Source organism: Pseudophryne corroboree, chromosome 7, assembly GCF_028390025.1.
Source record: "Pseudophryne corroboree isolate aPseCor3 chromosome 7, aPseCor3.hap2, whole genome shotgun sequence".
Taxonomy (NCBI): domain Eukaryota; kingdom Metazoa; phylum Chordata; class Amphibia; order Anura; family Myobatrachidae; genus Pseudophryne; species Pseudophryne corroboree.
Genome location: NC_086450.1, coordinates 517,285,313 through 517,300,417, shown reverse-complemented (window position 1 = coordinate 517,300,417; position 15,105 = coordinate 517,285,313). Strand labels below are relative to the sequence as shown.

At 49.4% G+C, this 15,105-nt stretch overlaps 2 protein-coding genes across 2 annotated transcripts in view; one reads left to right on the top strand and one right to left on the bottom strand.

Annotated features, from left to right (window-relative positions):
* The window catches only part of SLC5A2 (solute carrier family 5 member 2), a 76,689-nt gene extending 70,024 nt beyond the window's left edge, over positions 1-6,665 (top strand). Inside the window, exons 13-14 of the mRNA XM_063935503.1 lie at positions 5,887-5,984; positions 6,557-6,665. Coding sequence (XP_063791573.1) covers positions 5,887-5,984; positions 6,557-6,665 — 207 coding nt within the window. The remainder of the gene's footprint in view (positions 1-5,886; positions 5,985-6,556) is intronic.
* The window catches only part of RPUSD4 (RNA pseudouridine synthase D4), a 31,370-nt gene continuing 22,718 nt past the window's right edge, over positions 6,454-15,105 (bottom strand). Inside the window, exons 6-7 of the mRNA XM_063935502.1 lie at positions 9,424-9,521; positions 6,454-6,932 (exon numbers count right to left, since the gene is read on the bottom strand). Of these exons, the coding sequence (XP_063791572.1) occupies positions 6,702-6,932; positions 9,424-9,521 (329 nt within the window). The 3' untranslated portion in view covers positions 6,454-6,701. The remainder of the gene's footprint in view (positions 6,933-9,423; positions 9,522-15,105) is intronic.

Sequence of the window (15,105 nt, the reverse complement as noted above, 5' to 3'; positions counted from 1 at the left end):
GGAATTGCTATCTCTAGGTTATGCTTTTCCCTTCAAGAAGCACCCTCCTCAAAGGTTTTTCTATACCAACCCGTCTCGGGGCAAGGCGAAGGCCAGGGCTTTGCAAAAAGCAGTTCAGAAATTGGTTCAGTCAGGAGTAATTATTCCAGTTTCCCTAGCACAGCGAGGACAAGGATTTTACTGCAACTTATTTTTGGTTCAGAAGCTAAATAGATTGTTTCGGCCCATTCTCAATCTCAAAATGCTGAACAAGTACATTTGGGTAACTCAGTTTCACATGGAGACGTTACGTTCCATAATCTTGGCCATGGAGCCAGGAGATTATATGGTATCCCTGGATATACAGGATGCTGACCTGCATGTTCCCATAGCACTGTCCCATCAGTTTTGTCTAAGGTTCGCTCTCCTCCAACAGCATTTTCAGCTCCAGGCCCTACCCTTTGGGTTAGCCACAGCTCCCAGAGTATTTACCAAGATTATGGCAGCTTAACTCTGCCAGCAGAGGATACAAATTTTCCCATATCTCGACAATCTTTTAATCCTGGCACAGTCACAGTAGTTGCTCCTAGGTCATCTCCAACAGACAATAACGTGTCTACAGAACCACGGGTGGTTCATAAATTGGGCAAAATCGTCTCTAGTTCCGTCACAACAGATGTCTCACTTGGGTGCTGTACTGCAGTCAGGTCTGCAGAGAGTCATTTTACCTCGGAACAAGATATCCAAGGTACAGTCAAGAATTCAAGACTTGCTACACAGTCAATCAGTATCCATTCACGCAGCAATGCGAGTGATGGGTTTGATGGTGTCAACATTCGACATGGTGGAGTATGCACAATTCCACTCAAGGCCTCTGCAGCATCTTATTCTTGCCAAATGGAATGGATTGCATCAGACAATAAAGAAACAAATGATGGTACTTCCAGTAAAGGTAAAAAGGTCATTAGCCTGGTGGCTACAGACATCCCATCTGGACAAGGGGAGACCCTTTTGGATATAAGATTGGGAGATTCTAACAACGGATGCCAGTCTCCAGGGCTGGGGAGCAGTGTCCGGAAGATTGTGGCTCCAGGGACTATGGTCCAAAGAAGAAAGTTGCCAGCCAATAAATGTGATGGACCTTCAGGTCATATACATGGCACTGATTCAGGCAAAAGACATTCTTCAGGGAAAACCAGTCCAGATCCGCTCGGACAATGCGACAGCAGTAGCGTACCTCAACCACCAGGGAGGAACTTGCAGCCAAAAAGCAATGAAGGAGGTAAGTCACATACTAAAGTGGGCAGAACTTCATCATCCGGCCTTGTCCGCAGTGTTCATTCCGGGAGTCCTAAACTGGGAAGCGGACTCTCTCAGTCAACACACCATTCAAGCAAATGAATGGGCACTACACCCCGGAGGTCTTCCATATTCTAGTAGACAAGAGGGGGTTGCCAGAGACAGATCTCATGATGTCCCGCCTGAACAACAAAGTGGCCACATACAGGTCAAGAACAAAGAACCCCAGAGCAAATATTGTGGATGCCTTGTCGGTGAGATGGGACTTTCATCTAGCTTATGTGTTTCCTCCAATCACCCTGTTACCCAGGGTGGTGAGACAGATAAAGCAAGGGAAAGGTGCAGTGATACTAATAGCTCCGGCTTGGCCCAGAAGACATTGGGACACAGATCTGCAGAGAATGTCAATGGAGGTTCCACTTCTGCTCCCTCAACGTCAAGATCTACTGATGCAGGGTCCTTGTTATCACAGGCATCTGGATCGACGGTCTTTGACGGCGTGGCTCTTCAAACCTCTATCCTGAAGTAAAGAGGATTCTCACAACAGGTAATTCAAACAATGCTCAGAGCAAGGAAACCCACCTCAGGTCGCATTTATCACCGAATATGGCAAACCTATATTCACTGGTGCAGTGCAAGAAATGTGGACCCTAAGTCTTTCAGAGTTTCCAGGGTCTTAGCATTCCTTCAGACAGGAATGGATAAAGGGTTGAAGGTGGTTTCCTTGATAGTGCAAGTATCGGCATTGACTTTATGGTTCCAAAAGAAAAATTGCCAATTTACGGGATGTGCGTACTTTCTTCCAAGGAATGCTGCGCATTCAACCTCTGTTGTTTGTTCCGCCTACAGTGCCGTGGGACTTATGTGTAGTCCTAAAAGCCCTTCAAGTTGCCCCATTTGAACCAATTGATAAAGTGGATCTTAAGTGGTTGACAGCTAAAGTATTCTTTCTGCTGACTATGGCATCAGCTAGAAGAGTGTCAGATTTAGGAGCGCTGTCATGTCGTTCCCCATTTCTGATTGTATATCCAGATAAAGCAGTTCTCAGAACTAGATCTGGATATCTTCCTAAGGTGGTGTCTAAATTCCACTTTAATGAAGAAATTGTAGTCCCGGCTTTTCAGGTATCAGGACTTTCTGTGGGAGATGCATCGCTGGACGTAGTCCATGCATTAAGGATCGATGTGGACCATACCAGTGCCATCAGAAAGACAGATTCTCTCTTCATTCTCTACGGATTTCACAAGAGGAGATCACCTGCTGACAAGCAGACACTGGCGAGGTGGCTTCAGATGACAATTTCAGGAGCATATTCTCAGGCTGATCTCCCTGTTGCGGCTAATGTCTCTGCTCACTCTACACGTAAGGTAGGTCCTTCATGGGCAGCACAACATGGTGCTTCAGCAGAACAGATATGTAAGGCAGCCACATGGTCTTTCATTAACACATTCATTAGACATTATGCCTTGGATACTTTTGCCTCTCATAACGCTGAATTCGGGTGAAGGGTTCTCCTGTCTAATCAGGAGCGTCCCCACCATTAAATTGCTTTGGGAAATTCCATTGTTATCCTGTGGATAACCTGTGGACCCTGCCGGAGAAATATACGTTATGGTAGGAGAAATACCGTTATCAACGGTAAGTTCTTAAGTCGACAGGATCCACAGGGATCCCACCCTGATGCACCTGATTTGAGGATCATTCTACTCACTAACCTCTTCCTTCTTGTATGGTTTGTTATCGCCTGATTAGGGCTCTCTAAGATGCTCCTGTCTTGAGCATTGGAATACAGGAGCCAGGGGCGGGAATACAGGAGCCAGGGGCGGGGATATATGGATGGGCCCGCTGCATCCTGGGACGCAGGAAAAGCTTTGATCGATTGGGAAGTTCTTACCATAAAGTATATTTTCCAACCACTCCCAGAAAACGGTCAGTTGTCACCCACAAACGCCCTCTGTCAATCTCCTTGCAAACGCCCGTATGAACGGATTCATCGCACAAACTCGTTGCTGTGTGGTGATTCGCTTTGTACCCGTGTGATGCGCCTGCGCAGTTTATACTTGATCGCCCACTGTGCGAAAACGCAGCCTAGCAATCAGGTCTGAATTACCCCCCATGTGCACAGCAAGAGGGGCAGATGTAACATGTGCACTGCAAGGGGGGCAGATGTAACATGTGCACTGCAGGGGGGGGGGCAGATGTAACATGTGCACTGCAGGGGGGGGGGCAGATGTAACATGTGCACTGCAGGGGGGGGGCAGATGTAACATGTGCACTGCAGGGGGGGGCAGATGTAACATGTGCACTGCAGGGGGGGCAGATGTAACATGTGCACTGCAGGGGGGGGGGGCAGATGTAACATGTGCACTGCAGGGGGGGGGGCAGATGTAACATGTGAACTGCAGGGGGGGGGGGCAGATGTAACATGTGAACTGCAGGGGGGGGGGCAGATGTAACATGTGAACTGCAGGGGGGGGGGCAGATGTAACATGTGCACTGCAGGGGGGGGGGCAGATGTAACATGTGCACTGCAGGGGGGGGGGCGGCAGATGTAACATGTGCACTGCAGGGGGGGGGGCGGCAGATGTAACATGTGCACTGCAGGGGGGGGGGCAGATGTAACATGTGCACTGCAGGGGGGGGGGCAGATGTAACATGTGCACTGCAGGGGGGGGGGGCAGATGTAACATGTGCACTGCAGGGGGGGGGGGCAGATGTAACATGTGCACTGCAGGGGGGGGGGGCAGATGTAACATGTGCACTGCAGGGGGGGGGCAGATGTAACATGTGCACTGCAGGGGGGGGGCAGATGTAACATGTGCACTGCAGGGGGGGGGCAGATGTAACATGTGAACTGCAGGGGGGGGGGCAGATGTAACATGTGCACTGCAGGGGGGGGGCAGATGTAACATGTGAACTGCAGGGGGGGGGGCAGATGTAACATGTGCACTGCAGGGGGGGCAGATGTAACATGTGCACTGCAGGGGGGGGCAGATGTAACATGTGCACTGCAGGGGGGGGGGGCAGATGTAACATGTGCACTGCAGGGGGGGGGGGGGCAGATGTAACATGTGCACTGCAGGGGGGGGGGGGCAGATGTAACATGTGCACTGCAGGGGGGGGGGGCAGATGTAACATGTGCACTGCAGGGGGGGGGGGCAGATGTAACATGTGCACTGCAGGGGGGGGGGGGGCAGATGTAACATGTGCACTGCAGGGGGGGGGGCAGATGTAACATGTGCACTGCAGGGGGGGGGGGGGCAGATGTAACATGTGCACTGCAGGGGGGGGGGGGCAGATGTAACATGTGCACTGCAGGGGGGGGGGGGCAGATGTAACATGTGCACTGCAGGGGGGGGGGGGGCAGATGTAACATGTGCACTGCAGGGGGGGGGGCAGATGTAACATGTGCACTGCAGGGGGGGGGGGCAGATGTAACATGTGCACTGCAGGGGGGGGGCAGATGTAACATGTGCACTGCAGGGGGGGGGGGGGGCAGATGTAACATGTGCACTGCAGGGGGGGGGGGGGGGGCAGATGTAACATGTGCACTGCAGGGGGGGGGGGGGCAGATGTAACATGTGCACTGCAGGGGGGGGGCAGATGTAACATGTGCACTGCAGGGGGGGGGCAGATGTAACATGTGCACTGCAGGGGGGGGGCAGATGTAACATGTGCACTGCAGGGGGGGGGGGGGCAGATGTAACATGTGCACTGCAGGGGGGGGGCAGATGTAACGTGCACTGCAGGGGGGGGCAGATGTAACGTGCACTGCAGGGGGGGGGGGGGCAGATGTAACATGTGCACTGCAGGGGGGGGGGCAGATGTAACATGTGCACTGCAGGGGGGGGGGCAGATGTAACATGTGCACTGCAGGGGGGGGGCAGATGTAACATGTGCACTGCAGGGGGGGGGGCAGATGTAACATGTGCACTGCAGGGGGGGCAGATGTAACATGTGCACTGCAGGGGGGCAGATGTAACATGTGCACTGCAGGGGGGGGCAGATGTAACATGTGCACTGCAGGGGTGGCAGATGTAACATGTGCAGAGACAGTTAGATTTGGGTGGGTTATTTTGTTTCTGTGCAGGGTAAATACTGGCTGCTTTATTTTTACACTGCAATTTAGATTTAAGTTTGAACACGCCCCACCCAAATCTAACTCTCTCTGCACATGTTACATCTGCCCCACCTCACTGCAGTATGGCTTTCACCAATTGCTAACAAACCTCCATAAGACCATATGTACGAAGCCTTGGAGAGAGATAAAGTGGACGGCGATAGAATACCAGCCAATCAGCTCCTGGTAGCCGCCATGTCACAGACTGTTTGAATAATGAGTTAGGTTGGTTGGTAGTTTCTCTCTCTCCACTTTATCACTCTTCTAAGCTTAGTACATCAGACCCTTCAGCCGCACACAAATAAACAAGCGTCTTATCACATTAATCAGCGGCCTCCTTACGCGGCCCAGTTCCACCTTTATTTCTGTCGGCTAGAATATTGTCACATGACCTGGCGCACCGGCGCTGATTGGTGTGACTGCGGCAAAGATGAAGGACATCTGTACAATAATACACAACTATATAAATACTCACTCTCTCTCCACAGCTCCACCGCTTAGTGTTCAGCCTCCGGAACAGCCAGGAGCCGCGGGAGGAGATGGGAAAACCAGGTAAAGGTCTCCAGATCACACAGTACATAGGGCTGTAACCAGGACACAGCCCCCCGTCCTGTCACCACCAGTTACACGGGCAGAGGTCCAGCACCCCCCCCGGGGCACGTACAGTGGTGTCCTTTCCTGCTGCGGAGAGGAAACCGACAGATAAGACAAACCGATCTCTAGCTGGGAGATCCCCCCCCCCCCTCCCCCCCAGAACTGGCCCTCACATACAGAGCCACATCATAAATAGCGCTTTATGGATGTACAGGAAATAAGGAGCGGTCAGGACTGCGAGATATCATACAGAATTTCCTTCTATTATTGAGTCACGAAGACGCCATTATGACGCATGTCTCCAGCGATCTGTATCGCCTTCCCCGTGTTTTGCGTGACAAACCACTTCCACGCTGTGCTCAGAGAAAGAACCATCTCCCAGAATTACAGCAGCGGCAATGAAAGGGTTACTGATCCGGGAATTCCCCGTGCAGGACCCTCCGCCAGCAGTAAGGAGACGATTCTGGTATAACGTGATTTTATTCCAGCGCGCGGCTGTGTAGGGATCATGGGTAATACATGGCGTCTTCTCTCCGCAGGTAGTTCCAGCACGCCGGAAAGCAGCTCCACACTGCCCAGCATCAAGGAGGACCCCAAGCTGGCCCGTCTCGCCAATGTGAACGCGCTGATCATGATGACCTGCGCCATCTTCCTCTGGGCGTACTATGCTTAAATAAAGTCTTCTCTCCTGGCTGTCCGTGTCTCAGTGTTAGACAGCGCCATCCTCCGCGGGTACTCCGATGCTCTGCAGGCTGGGGACAGGGAGACGCAGCTTCCGGAGGGTTCTCAGGAAATGTTTAGGAGGTGGACAGCGCAGTACAGCCGGGTCACAGTCCGGGGAGAGCGGGAGGGTGACTTGTGCAGCGTGAAGATGGAGGAGAAGAGTCCGAGCTTGTGGGAGAGAGATTCCGAGAGCCTGGAGCACAGACGGAGGGGGTTTCTGGGGAGAGAGAGGGGGGGGGGGGGGGTAGATAATTACTCACAGAGACTACCCCATGACACAGCGCAGCCCCCGCATGTCCTGACTACTGGCCATATTCCCCGCAGGATACAGGAAGAGCTCCGGCAGGGAGAGCAGACAGCGCAGCCCCCGCATGTCCTCACACTACTGCCCGTATTACTTAGTAAATCCCACACCACCAGTAGCGGTAACCCTCTCACACCAGGAGCTGTACATACATATGACCCCACCAGCAGCATGATGGCAGGAGAGATTGGGGGGGGCTCGTTCAGGTACATGATGGCAGGAGAGATTGGGGGGGGCTCGTTCAGGTACATGATGGCAGGAGAGATTGGGGGGGGGCTCGTTCAGGTACATGATGGCAGGAGAGATTGGGGGGGGCTCGTTCAGGTACATGATGGCAGGAGAGATTGGGGGGGGGGCTCGTTCAGGTACATGATGGCAGGAGAGATTGGGGGGGCTCGTTCAGGTACATGATGGCAGGAGAGATTGGGGGGGGCTCGTTCAGGTACATGATGGCAGGAGAGATTGGGGGGGGCTCGTTCAGGTACATGATGGCAGGAGAGATTGGGGGGGCTCGTTCAGGTACATGATGGCAGGAGAGATTGGGGGGGCTCGTTCAGGTACATGATGGCAGGAGAGATTGGGGGGGCTCGTTCAGGTACATGATGGCAGGAGAGATTGGGGGGGCTCGTTCAGGTACATGATGGCAGGAGAGATTGGGGGGCTCGTTCAGGTACATGATGGCAGGAGAGATTGGGGGGGCTCGTTCAGGTACATGATGGCAGGAGAGATTGGGGGGGCTCGTTCAGGTACATGATGGCAGGAGAGATTGGGGGGGCTCGTTCAGGTACATGATGGCAGGAGAGATTGGGGGGCTCGTTCAGGTACATGATGGCCGGAGAGATTGGGGGGGCTCGTTCAGGTACATGATGGCCGGAGAGATTGGGGGCTCGTTCAGGTACATGATGGCAGGAGAGATTGGGGGGTGCGGGTACATGATGGCAGGAGAGATTGGGGGTGCGGGTACATGATGGCAGGAGAGATTGGGGGGTGCGGGTACATGATGGCAGGACAGATTGGGGGTGCGGGTACATGATGGCAGGAGAGATTGGGGGTGCGGGTACATGATGGCAGGAGAGATTGGGAGGTGCGGGTACATGATGGCAGGAGAGATTGGGAGGTGCGGGTACATGATGGCAGGAGAGATTGGGGGGGTGCGGGTACATGATGGCAGAAGAGATTGGGGGGTGCGGGTACATGATGGCAGGACAGATTGGGGGGTGCGGGTACATGATGGCAGGAGAGATTGGGGGGCGCGGGTACATGATGGCAGGAGAGATTGGGGGGCGCGGGTACATGATGGCAGGAGAGATTGGGGAGCGCGGGTACATGATGGCAGGAGAGATTGGGGGGGCTCGTTCAGGTACATGATGGCAGGAGAGATTGGGGGGCTCGTTCAGGTACATGATGGCAGGAGAGATTGGGGGGGCTCGTTCAGGTACATGATGGCAGGAGAGATTGGGGGGCTCGTTCAGGTACATGATGGCAGGAGAGATTGGGGGGGCTCGTTCAGGTACATGATGGCAGGAGAGATTGGGGGGGCTCGTTCAGGTACATGATGGCAGGAGAGATTGGGGGGGCTCGTTCAGGTACATGATGGCAGGAGAGATTGGGGGGGCTCGTTCAGGTACATGATGGCAGGAGAGATTGGGGGGGCTCGTTCAGGTACATGATGGCAGGAGAGATTGGGGGGCTCGTTCAGGTACATGATGGCAGGAGAGATTGGGGGGGCTCGTTCAGGTACATGATGGCAGGAGAGATTGGGGGGGCTCGTTCAGGTACATGGCAGGAGAGATTGGGGGGGCTCGTTCAGGTACATGATGGCAGGAGAGATTGGGGGGGCTCGTTCAGGTACATGATTGCAGGAGAGATTGGGGGGGCTCGTTCAGGTACATGATGGCAGGAGAGATTGGGGGGGCTCGTTCAGGTACATGATGGCCGGAGAGATTGGGGGTGCGGGTACATGATGGCAGGAGAGATTGGGGGTGCGGGTACATGATGGCAGGAGAGATTGGGAGGTGCGGGTACATGATGGCAGGAGAGATTGGGGGTGCGGGTACATGAGGGCAGGAGAGATTGGGGGGTGCGGGTACATGATGGCAGAAGAGATTGGGGGGTGCGGGTACATGATGGCAGGACAGATTGGGGGTGCGGGTACATGATGGCAGGAGAGATTGGGGGGCGCGGGTACATGATGGCAGGAGAGATTGGGGGGCGCGGGTACATGATGGCAGGAGAGATTGGGGAGCGCGGGTACATGATGGCAGGAGAGATTGGGGGGTGCGGGTACATGATGGCAGGAGAGATTGGGGGCTCGTTCAGGTTGGTGCGTCTGGGCAATGTGAGGTGGATCAGTTCTGCGATAGATAACATACTGTATAATACCCCTCATTCCTGGTTCTGTTACCTGCGGAGCGAGGCGAGCCCAGTTAGAATACTTGTGGTCTCCAAGAATCGGACAATTCAGGGCGAGAGCAAGATGGGCTCGAAGCTGGTGCTTTACTCCTAGGGCGAGAGAGAGAGACATATTTTATAAAGAGAGAGAGAGAGAGAGAGAGAGAGAGAGAGAGAGAGAGAGAGAGAGAGAGAGAGAGAGAGAGAGAGAGAGAGAGAGAGAGACAGAGACATCTGGAATAATAGGAGAGAGAGACGTCTGGTATAATAGGAAAGACAGACAGATCTGGTATAATAGGAGAGACATCTGGTATAATGTAGGAGAGAGACATCTGGTATAATGTAGGAGAGGGACACATCTGGTATAATAGGAGAGACATCTGTATGTAGGAGAGAGAGAGAGATGCATCTGGTATAATGTAGGAGAGAGAGACAGACATCTGGTATAATGTAGGAGAGAGAGAGACATCTGGTATAATGTAGGAGAGAGAGAGACATCTGGTATAATGTAGGAGAGAGAGAGACATCTGGTATAATGTAGGAGAGAGAGAGACATCTGGTATAATGTAGGAGAGAGAGAGACATCTGGTATAATGTAGGAGAGAGACAGACATCTGGTATAATGTAGGAGAGAGAGACATCTGGTATAATGTAGGAGAGAGAGAGAGAGACATCTGGTATAATGTAGGAGAGAGAGAGAGAGAGACATCTGGTATAATGTAGGAGAGAGAGAGAGAGAGACATCTGGTATAATGTAGGAGAGAGAGAGAGAGAGACATCTGGTATAATGTAGGAGAGAGAGAGAGAGACATCTGGTATAATGTAGGAGAGAGAGAGAGAGACATCTGGTATAATGTAGGAGAGAGAGAGAGAGACATCTGGTATAATGTAGGAGAGAGAGAGAGAGACATCTGGTATAATGTAGGAGAGAGAGAGAGAGACATCTGGTATAATGTAGGAGAGAGAGAGAGAGACATCTGGTATAATGTAGGAGAGAGAGAGACATCTGGTATAATGTAGGAGAGAGAGATCTGGTATAATGTAGGAGAGAGACATCTGGTATAATGTAGGAGAGAGAGAGACATCTGGTATAATGTAGGAGAGAGAGAGACATCTGGTATAATGTAGGAGAGAGAGAGACATCTGGTATAATGTAGGAGAGAGAGAGACATCTGGTATAATGTAGGAGAGAGACAGACATCTGGTATAATGTAGGAGAGAGAGACAGACATCTGGTATAATGTAGGAGAGAGAGACAGACATCTGGTATAATGTAGGAGAGAGAGAGACATCTGGTATAATGTAGGAGAGAGAGAGAGACATCTGGTATAATGTAGGAGAGAGAGGAGACATCTGGTATAATGTAGGAGAGAGAGACATCTGGTATAATGTAGGAGAGAGACATCTGGTATAATGTAGGAGAGAGACATCTGGTATAATGTAGGAGAGAGACATCTGGTATAATGTAGGAGAGAGACATCTGGTATAATGTAGGAGAGAGACATCTGGTATAATGTAGGAGAGAGACATCTGGTATAATGTAGGAGAGAGACATCTGGTATAATGTAGGAGAGAGACATCTGGTATAATGTAGGAGAGAGACATCTGGTATAATGTAGGAGAGAGACATCTGGTATATGTAGGAGAGAGACATCTGGTATAATGTAGGAGAGAGACATCTGGATAATGTAGGAGAGAGACATCTGGTATAATGTAGGAGAGAGAGAGAGACATCTGGTATAATGTAGGAGAGAGAGAGAGAGACATCTGGTATAATGTAGGAGAGAGAGAGAGAGAGAGACATCTGGTATAATGTAGGAGGAGAGAGAGAGAGACATCTGGTATAATGTAGGAGAGAGAGAGAGAGACATCTGGTATAATGTAGGAGAGAGAGAGAGAGACATCTGGTATAATGTAGGAGAGAGAGAGAGAGAGACATCTGGTATAATGTAGGAGAGAGAGAGAGAGAGACATCTGGTATAATGTAGGAGAGAGAGAGAGAGAGACATCTGGTATAATGTAGGAGAGAGAGAGAGAGACATCTGGTATAATGTAGGAGAGAGAGAGAGAGACATCTGGTATAATGTAGGAGAGAGAGAGAGAGAGACATCTGGTATAATGTAGGAGAGAGAGAGAGAGAGACATCTGGTATAATGTAGGAGAGAGAGAGAGAGACATCTGGTATAATGTAGGAGAGAGAGAGAGAGAGACATCTGGTATAATGTAGGAGAGAGAGAGAGAGAGACATCTGGTATAATGTAGGAGAGAGAGAGAGAGACATCTGGTATAATGTAGGAGAGAGAGAGAGAGACATCTGGTATAATGTAGGAGAGAGAGAGAGACATCTGGTATAATGTAGGAGAGAGAGAGACATCTGGTATAATGTAGGAGAGAGAGAGACATCTGGTATAATGTAGGAGAGAGAGAGACATCTGGTATAATGTAGGAGAGAGAGAGACATCTGGTATAATGTAGGAGAGAGAGAGACATCTGGTATAATGTAGGAGAGAGAGAGACATCTGGTATAATGTAGGAGAGAGACAGACATCTGGTATAATGTAGGAGAGAGACAGACATCTGGTATAATGTAGGAGAGAGAGAGACATCTGGTATAATGTAGGAGAGAGAGAGACATCTGGTATAATGTAGGAGAGAGAGAGACATCTGGTATAATGTAGGAGAGAGAGAGACATCTGGTATAATGTAGGAGAGAGAGAGACATCTGGTATAATGTAGGAGAGAGAGAGACATCTGGTATAATGTAGGAGAGAGACAGACATCTGGTATAATGTAGGAGAGAGAGACATCTGGTATAATGTAGGAGAGAGAGACATCTGGTATAATGTAGGAGAGAGAGAGAGAGAGACATCTGGTATAATGTAGGAGAGAGAGAGAGAGAGACATCTGGTATAATGTAGGAGAGAGAGAGAGAGACATCTGGTATAATGTAGGAGAGAGAGAGAGAGACATCTGGTATAATGTAGGAGAGAGAGAGAGAGACATCTGGTATAATGTAGGAGAGAGAGAGAGAGACATCTGGTATAATGTAGGAGAGAGAGAGAGAGACATCTGGTATAATGTAGGAGAGAGAGAGAGAGACATCTGGTATAATGTAGGAGAGAGAGAGAGACACATCTGGTATTAATGTAGGAGAGAGACAGACATCTGGTATAATGTAGGAGAGAGAGATCTGGTATAATGTAGGAGAGAGAGACATCTGGTATAATGTAGGAGAGAGAGAGACATCTGGTATAATGTAGGAGAGAGAGAGACATCTGGTATAATGTAGGAGAGAGAGAGACATCTGGTATAATGTAGGAGAGAGAGAGACATCTGGTATAATGTAGGAGAGAGACAGACATCTGGTATAATGTAGGAGAGAGAGACAGACATCTGGTATAATGTAGGAGAGAGAGACAGACATCTGGTATAATGTAGGAGAGAGAGAGACATCTGGTATAATGTAGGAGAGAGAGAGACATCTGGTATAATGTAGGAGAGAGAGAGAGACATCTGGTATAATGTAGGAGAGAGACATCTGGTATAATGTAGGAGAGAGACATCTGGTATAATGTAGGGAGAGAGACATCTGGTATAATGTAGGAGAGAGACATCTGGTATAATGTAGGAGAGAGACATCTGGTATAATGTAGGAGAGAGACATCTGGTATAATGTAGGAGAGAGACATCTGGTATAATGTAGGAGAGAGACATCTGGTATAATGTAGGAGAGAGACATCTGGTATAATGTAGGAGAGAGAGAGAGAGACATCTGGTATAATGTAGGAGAGAGAGAGAGAGACATCTGGTATAATGTAGGAGAGAGACAGACATCTGGTATAATGTAGGAGAGAGACAGACATCTGGTATAATGTAGGAGAGAGAGAGACATCTGGTATAATGTAGGAGAGAGAGAGACATCTGGTATAATGTAGGAGAGAGAGAGACATCTGGTATAATGTAGGAGAGAGAGAGACATCTGGTATAATGTAGGAGAGAGAGAGACATCTGGTATAATGTAGGAGAGAGACAGACATCTGGTATAATGTAGGAGAGAGAGACATCTGGTATAATGTAGGAGAGAGAGACATCTGGTATAATGTAGGGAGAGAGAGAGAGAGACATCTGGTATAATGTAGGAGAGAGAGAGAGAGAGACATCTGGTATAATGTAGGAGAGAGAGAGAGAGACATCTGTATAATGTAGGAGAGAGAGAGAGAGACATCTGGTATAATGTAGGAGAGAGAGAGAGAGACATCTGGTATAATGTAGGAGAGAGAGAGAGAGACATCTGGTATAATGTAGGAGAGAGAGAGAGAGACATCTGGTATAATGTAGGAGAGAGAGAGAGAGACATCTGGTATAATGTAGGAGAGAGAGAGAGACACATCTGGTATAATGTAGGAGAGAGACAGACATCTGGTATAATGTAGGAGAGAGAGATCTGGTATAATGTAGGAGAGAGAGACATCTGGTATAATGTAGGAGAGAGAGAGACATCTGGTATAATGTAGGAGAGAGAGAGACATCTGGTATAATGTAGGAGAGAGAGAGACATCTGGTATAATGTAGGAGAGAGAGAGACATCTGGTATAATGTAGGAGAGAGACAGACATCTGGTATAATGTAGGAGAGAGAGACAGACATCTGGTATAATGTAGGAGAGAGAGACAGACATCTGGTATAATGTAGGAGAGAGAGAGACATCTGGTATAATGTAGGAGAGAGAGAGACATCTGGTATAATGTAGGAGAGAGAGAGAGACATCTGGTATAATGTAGGAGAGAGACATCTGGTATAATGTAGGAGAGAGACATCTGGTATAATGTAGGAGAGAGACATCTGGTATAATGTAGGAGAGAGACATCTGGTATAATGTAGGAGAGAGACATCTGGTATAATGTAGGAGAGAGACATCTGTATAATGTAGGAGAGAGACATCTGGTATAATGTAGGAGAGAGACATCTGGTATAATGTAGGAGAGAGAGAGAGAGACATCTGGTATAATGTAGGAGAGAGAGAGAGAGACATCTGGTATAATGTAGGAGAGAGAGAGAGAGAGAGACATCTGGTATAATGTAGGAGAGAGAGAGAGAGAGACATCTGGTATAATGTAGGAGAGAGAGAGAGAGAGACATCTGGTATAATGTAGGAGAGAGAGAGAGAGACATCTGGTATAATGTAGGAGAGAGAGAGAGACATCTGGTATAATGTAGGAGAGAGAGAGAGAGACATCTGGTATAATGTAGGAGAGAGAGAGAGAGAGACATCTGGTATAATGTAGGAGAGAGAGAGAGAGAGACATCTGGTATAATGTAGGAGAGAGAGAGAGAGACATCTGGTATAATGTAGGAGAGAGAGAGAGAGACATCTGGTATAATGTAGGAGAGAGAGAGAGAGACATCTGGTATAATGTAGGAGAGAGAGAGAGAGACATCTGGTATAATGTAGGAGAGAGAGAGAGAGACATCTGGTATAATGTAGGAGAGAGAGAGAGAGACATCTGGTATAATGTAGGAGAGAGAGAGAGAGAGACATCTGGTATAATGTAGGAGAGAGAGAGAGAGACATCTGGTATAATGTAGGAGAGAGAGAGAGAGACATCTGGTATAATGTAGGAGAGAGAGAGAGAGACATCTGGTATAATGTAGGAGAGAGAGAGAGAGACATCTGGTATAATGTAGGAGAGAGAGA